Genomic DNA, 6,842 nt, shown 5'->3' with positions numbered 1-6,842 from the left:
TTGTGGAGGGAAAGAAGGTGCAACCTTCTACAAGAGTAATCTTGTTGAAAACTAAACAATGTTATGATGTCAATTTTTTAAAATAAGAATAACTTTCACAATTCTTAATTAAAAACCAATTTTCATTTTGTGCAATTTCCTCTCCGCTTTCTCCTCCACCCCTACTCCTAATTCTGCTCAGATGGGAGGGGGCGTTGTTGGTGGTCTATTCTTCAAAGATCTCAAGACATCTTTAATACCATATTCTTGGCAAATCTTTTCAGAGCCATTCTCCAGGGAAGTTATTGTAAAATAAGTTAGTTTTGCAATAACTAATCAGAAAGCTTTGACATTTATTACACTAGTTATTCTTAGTTAGGAACATTTGTACCCAAATGTTTTAAAAGCGGAGGATGTGGGAAACCTATTGAACAGATACATTTTAATAGATTTCTGCGCACTCTGGAACATGTTATTGTATCGGGTGTCGGGGTCAGGCCGGGTGTCGGGGTCGGGCCGGGTGTCGGGTGTCGGGGGGGGAGAGCCGGTCCGGGTGTCGGTGTCACCGGCGCCAGAAGCACGTGGAGCGGCGACATCACTTCCGGTTCCGGTGCCGTGTGCTCTGCGCGCGGGTCAACAGCGACAACAACGTACAGTATTCTCGGCCTCTCCGGTCCGCAGAGAGGTCCCCTCCCCCGTCCCCCCCGTCCCCCCCCCCCCCCACCACCGCCGGCCCCCTCAGGCCTCAGCCGCGGGAACATGCTGCCTCTTGCCATTGCCCGCCGGCTGGTGTGGGACCCCCTGGTCGGCAGCAGAGCCCTGAGGCTCGGGCCTCACGGGCTGAGGGCCGCGGGGGGAGTGCGGGTGATGAGGAGGGAGAAGGAGGAGGAGAAGGAGGCGGAGGAGGAGGCGATCCCCATCATCAGGTTCCCGCAGGGCTTCAGACTGAATGTGGAGCAGAGGAAGCGCCCGAAGAAAGACCGGGCCCTCGGGGTCAGGCTGACCAGACCCGGGAGACTCCTCATCCAGGGCCGGCAGCCCGACCTGGACCAGTCCGCCCGCCACAGCTTCGGCAAGTTCGACCCGGTGCCCCTCGTCTCCAAGGGCTGGAAGCACAGGAAGGCCGCAGGCGACTACTTCACCATCAACAAAACCCAGTCGAGACCCCCCGTGTCGCCAGAGAGCGGGGCAGAGGAGGGGACCCCCGGCGAGAACCCGCAGACCTTCAGGTCTCTGGGGCTTTGCGGGGAGCTGGTCGAGGCTTTGGCCCGTTCGGGTATCACTCGGCCGACCGCGGTGCAGTCGCGGACCATCGCGGCCCTGATGAAGAGAAAAAACGTGCTTTGTGCGGCCGAGACGGGCAGCGGGAAGACCCTGAGTTACCTGTTGCCTCTGATGCACAGGTTAACGTCGGAGGACGGCGAAGATCCAGGCGTTGGCACGAACGCGCCGCGCAGCGCGGTGCTGGTCCCATCTCGAGAACTCGCCGACCAGGTGAAGGAGGTCGCGTGCTCCCTGGCAGCTGCCGTTAACCTCAACGTACAGAACATCGGAGGCGGCAGAGGGATGAGGGAAGCCAAGCAAATACTTGCTAAGGGCCCAATCGATCTGTTGATAGCAACACCGGGCTCACTGTGGAAGGCACTGAGACGAAACTTCACCGACCTGATCGACTTGAGGTACTTGGTGTTGGACGAGGCCGATACTTTATTTGATGAAAGCTTTGCGGAGTTGCTGGATGAAATTCTCCATCACACGCGGATCGCTTCAAACCCTTCCGAAACGCGTGGGGTGGAACGAAAAGCCCAGCTGGTGGTGGTGGGTGCCACATTCCCAGGGGGTGTGGGGGAGCTGCTGGACCAAGTCATGGACTTAGGTAGCATCACCACGGTAAGGAGCAAGAGGCTTCACCACCTCATGCCGCACGTAAAGCAGAGGTTTGTGAAAGTGAAGCGAGCGGACAAGCCCACTGACTTACTGAAGATGCTAAAGGAGCTGGCAGCTGAGAAAGCTGGCACTGGAGTCCTTGTATTTTGCAATAATGGACCCACGGTTAATTGGCTCGGTTATCTCCTGGAGGACCACGGCATCAAACACTCCCGGCTCCAGGGGAAGATGAAACCGGAGATCCGGAGTGGGATCTTCAGCGGTTTCCAGAAAGGTTTAGTGGACATTCTCCTTTGCACGGACATTGCCTCCCGCGGGCTGGACACGCAGCGAGTGGAAGTGGTCATCAACTACGATTTCCCGGCCTCGCTATGCGACTACATCCACCGAGCGGGGCGGGTGGGGCGGGTGGGCAGCAAGGTGATGGGCACCGTCGCCAACTTTGTCACCCACCCCTGGGACGTGGAGCTCGTGCAGAAAATTGAAACCGCAGCTCGAAGGAAAACCATGCTACCCGGCCTGGAGTCTGAAATAAGCCAACCCACGCCAAAGAACGTGCCAGAGAGAACATGAAAATAACTGTGTTAAACGTGCATTGTATTAAAAGTGAGGTTATGTCGATCAAGTACCTTTATGCTCTACCGTACAAATTGTTGAAATAAATACCTGGATTTGTTACAATGGTGCAACTTACTAAACTATAACTGTATGAGTATACAGTGTTCAATGATAGGAGAATGGTTAATGCTGTTACCTAGAATGCTTTTAAGTTTGGGTTCCTCAGTCTGATTTACAGCCCAATCTGATGGGATAAAGTCACCTCTTGAACATCTGTAAGATCCCAAAATAATATAAGTTTGGATAGTTTAAAGCCAGGTTTTAGTAAGACTGAGTTCTTATGAGAAAGTCCAAGATACACTGTTGAATGGTACTAAATTGGATATTGGTATTACAAGAGGGGAGACAATTGACTCAACAAATAATTAAGTCATGAAAACTAGTACAGAGGAAATTTATTAGAGAGAGAATGTTTTTTGCAGCTTTTTTGAAACTGAGCACTAGTTTAATCAGTCTAGAAAGGAAAGATTATATCTGCTACTGGTTATTCCAGCATCAGGTCAGTAAATTCTTGAGTCTAGATTCCCAATACTGCCCAAACTATGGCCCTTGCCAACCTAATGCCTTATACCCTCTGGAATTAGATAATGGGGTTTGTCCCTCTGTGGGGCAATTTTCTAGACACGGAATTTCGATGTGTAGGTGGGATACGTGCAATTCTGTTTGGTTTAGACACACTCAACATGCTGATGGGTTTATGGCTGGTACCAAAATAAAAACTGGTCAGTCAAAATGTTAACGCACCAGTGGATAGTTTCTAGCATCTGAATCATATGGTCTAGCACTCCAGTAATCAGCTCATTTCTAACCCTGTGAGTCTTCAGAGCAGTGTGTATTTCTCAGTAATAAAAGCAGTTTCATTCATCTCCATAGTAACATGCCAATCTCTCACATGACGGGATCCACTGACAGGTCTGCCTTTATGTAGTGCCTTCCCTGAGCCTTTTAGGCAGAGGTCCTAATGGTCACAGAGCAGAACAAGGAGCTTTTCCATGAAAATTTAGTTTCTCCAAAACAGCACAACAGGGCATGAACTTTTTTGTATCCAGTTGTCAGTATCTCCAACTGATTGCATGAATTCGTAGAATTACAGAGTGACACGGCGATGGAAGTGGGCCATTTAGCCTAACTAGTCCGCATCAGTGTTTATTCTCCACACAAGCCCAAGACATATATGGGGAAAAGGCAAATAGGACTGAAAGAATTACTGTTTAAAAGAGACGGCACGGACAAGAGGGGCTGTCATCTGAACAGATTGGAGATCTACTTGCAACTTACTGACCAGAGGAAAGAATTTCTTTGTTTTAATCAACACCACTCATAATTTTTAAAAATGCTATCGGGTCAACTTTCCCTGTTCCAGCTCCAGTTTATCGCAGCATTACATGGTGAAAGAGATCGAGTGACAAACAGATCGGAGAATGGAGACCGTTTGGTTGGAAGTGCTCAACTCCACAAACTACTGGGTCACTGCCAACATATGTTTTCAAATTCAAAGAGATAGATTGCTTTATTTTACCTATTCTTTGGTTACCTTACCTTCTCTGTCCCAGATCTGCATGCAGTTTTTCCATTACAAAGTGTAAGGTAACATTTTAGAGTGGGTTTACAATGGGTGCCAATTCCCGTTTAATAATGTCAGTCAATAATGGTTCGGCTTTTATTACTTCACAAGTCAAACACATAGTACTGGAAAAACAATCAAAAACCAAAATCACATTTTGTGGAATAATTGAGCAGAACAATTGTAGAATATACTGTCACATGAAAGCGTACATAATATCAAACAGAGTAGGTCTGCCTTGGAGAGTACGTTCTAAAGTTTTCTAGAGAGATTTAATGCATACAGTAGAGGTAAAGGAATGTAAAATCAATACACACACGTACATCAATGAAGTTCACACAATTATAAGCCTGCAGCTCACATTTTTGATTACAGGAATAATGAGTACAAACGGTACTGACAACTTTACACTGCTAATCCTCTGATGCTGTTTGTTTATAAGCAAGAAAGGAATAAGGCAATATGTAGCTGTACTGTACTGAGGTACTGAATTATTCAATAGAAAATCACTAATACAACATGCTCAACTGTAACTTTCACCATGTTTTAAACATAATTTTTCTGTTTAAATACAGTTGCTTTACACACGTACCTCTTCCAAGGTGGTTGAGTCAGACAGGTTTTTGTCCTTTTCACAAACTGGTCCCATATGTCAGGCTGCACCTAGAGTACTCTATACAGTTCTCATTGCTGAAATATAATGGGGTGCCCAACTCCTTGAGACAGTGCAGAGGAGAACAATGAGGATGATCCCCAGTGTTAGAGAAATGAGCCACGTGCAACAATTGGACAACATAGGGTTGGGTTCTTCAATCCTGAAAGAAAACATCTTGGAGGTGCATACAATTTACGTGGGATTGAAATAATTTCAGATGCACCAAGACAGTCGACCAAGAGGGTATAGGTTTGGAGTTGCAAAGGATGATGTCAGGACAGACACCAGGAAGTATTTATTTACCCAGAGTGTAGTTAACAACTAGAGTGGGTATTTTGGAAGGATGAGATCAAATGGGCCGCAGGATCTTCTTTATCAAACCAATCTTGTGACCCTGTGACACTATGCAGCCCTGTTGGAATTGGGTAAAGCACACGAGTTGATTTGCCTCAAAGTCATTGTGTATTTTAACATTCCAATTAAAGTTGTTTAGTGCATTCTGAAGGTTGGCTTCCAATCACCAGGTGGAGCTACAGCAGAGGATACTTGCAACATGTTGTGTGAATATCCTGAATAGCCGTTCTGTGTTAATCATTTTGGATGATATAAGAAACAAAGATCTTATTTTGATCCCTAAAACCCAACAGTTGCAGCGCTGGGCAGCGTGGAAGGATTTCTGCTCACATGCAGAGGTTTGCTCACTAGCCAGTGCGCTGGAGAGGTTGTGTCGCAGGACCTTTGGCATGTTAAAATCTTAAGGGCAAATGCCCGGGAACTTTATGCTGTTGGGGCAGAGCTAAAGCTCTTCACAAGGCACGCCCAACAAGGCTTCCATTCAACAAAATCACTCCATAAATGAGACAACTGTTTGCATTGATTCAACAGGAATTGTGTAGCAAAACTGGCCTAGAAGAGACACTATTCAATTTTAACAACACAACCCCAGACTGTCCCAAAGTAACAAAAGTGTAATTACCTTTTATTCCTTCACTCAGTTTTCTCCATTTTCTACTCCATTCACCTTGTGATGATCTCTTCCTAACCTGAGCATTTCTTTACCACCCCCATAACCGTGACTCCCACCAAATGTTCTTCATATTTAAACAAGCTCTCCAGAATGTAAAACAGCCTTGCAACATTTAAGAATCGAAGGTTGAAAAGTAGTCAAGATCTTGCAAGATTCTTCCATAAACAGACAAAGAAATGGTGAGCAGCATTAAGACACATTAAGATAACAGCTCAAATATAAAGGCAATATTATAGTGACATTGATGCAGGCAAATTGTCAAGTTGTGAACAATAGCAAAATCATACTTAACACACTGACGCAAAATATTTCGAGAAAAAATTCACAAACTGGATCAATACATATCCAGCAGGAACTGGCACACTGCTCAATAAGCTGGACATCCAAACTGGTCATTTTTATGTTTTCTGTGCACGTGATATACATGTCCTCAGATTTCAATATTTCTGAGATGATTTTAACTAAAAGCAAATAAACTTGCAACTTGCACAATAGACATCTAACCAATACGGTACATCTATTTTGTATGATTTAGTACTGAACTAGGATTGTATATTGTTCATCAGGAATCATAGTTGAAATATGAATCATTTCAGTGACTTAACCTCTCTCTCCAGGAGACTGAGATTCGTACATTCATTTAACAATGATGCTGATCACTGCTTATCATTAGTTCCTAGCTCTGTGATCCACAAACACGAATTGCAAAGAGCACAGGCTTGCATCTAACATGAACAAAATGCACAGTTACAATTTGACTCCACAAATAAAACAAGCAATTTGCAGCACTTTATTGGAAACAAGTGTTTTCAGAACCTCATTTAATTTTTAACTAAGCCTCAGTGACGTTTCATTTTTAACCAAATAAGTAAAAAAAAAATCGCAGACATCAGTTCAGTTTGCAGAAGAAAAACAGTAGAACTATGGCTGTGGATTAGTAATCCAGTAGTTGTCATTTTAAAGATTTTTAAATTCTCAGTTTGGATAAAATTGGGTAGAAATTCCAACTGAGTCTAGATTTACTCTATTACCGTAACATTTCAGAGTGTTCAGAATTTCTTAAATTCTTAAATGCAGTCTTTAATTTTGAAGCCAGTTTTCTGTAAGTCCTT

At 44.9% G+C, this 6,842-nt stretch overlaps 2 protein-coding genes across 2 annotated transcripts in view; one reads left to right on the top strand and one right to left on the bottom strand.

Annotated features, from left to right (window-relative positions):
* The window catches only part of dus2 (dihydrouridine synthase 2), a 27,340-nt gene extending 26,765 nt beyond the window's left edge, over positions 1-575 (bottom strand). Inside the window, exon 1 of the mRNA XM_042340403.1 lies at positions 546-575. Coding sequence (XP_042196337.1) covers positions 546-575 — 30 coding nt within the window. The remainder of the gene's footprint in view (positions 1-545) is intronic.
* Positions 576-755: 180 nt separating this feature from the next.
* On the top strand, positions 756-2,544 carry LOC103176107 (DEAD (Asp-Glu-Ala-Asp) box polypeptide 28). Its single transcript, XM_007889494.2, has one exon. It carries the CDS (start codon positions 847-849, stop codon positions 2,437-2,439), a length of 1,593 nt encoding a protein of 530 aa, XP_007887685.2. The 5' UTR covers positions 756-846; the 3' UTR covers positions 2,440-2,544.
* Positions 2,545-6,842: the final 4,298 nt, after the last annotated feature.

The sequence above is a fragment of the Callorhinchus milii genome, unplaced genomic scaffold (assembly GCF_018977255.1).
Source record: "Callorhinchus milii isolate IMCB2004 unplaced genomic scaffold, IMCB_Cmil_1.0 Scaffold14, whole genome shotgun sequence".
NCBI lineage: Eukaryota > Metazoa > Chordata > Chondrichthyes > Chimaeriformes > Callorhinchidae > Callorhinchus > Callorhinchus milii.
This window is presented reverse-complemented; position numbering and strand designations above follow the sequence as displayed.

What these genes read in the sequence shown, in the direction of transcription:
- LOC103176107 (XM_007889494.2), top strand. Translation starts at nt 847, where the DNA reads ATGAGGAGGGAGAAGGAGGAGGAGAAGGAGGCGGAGGAGGAGGCGATC.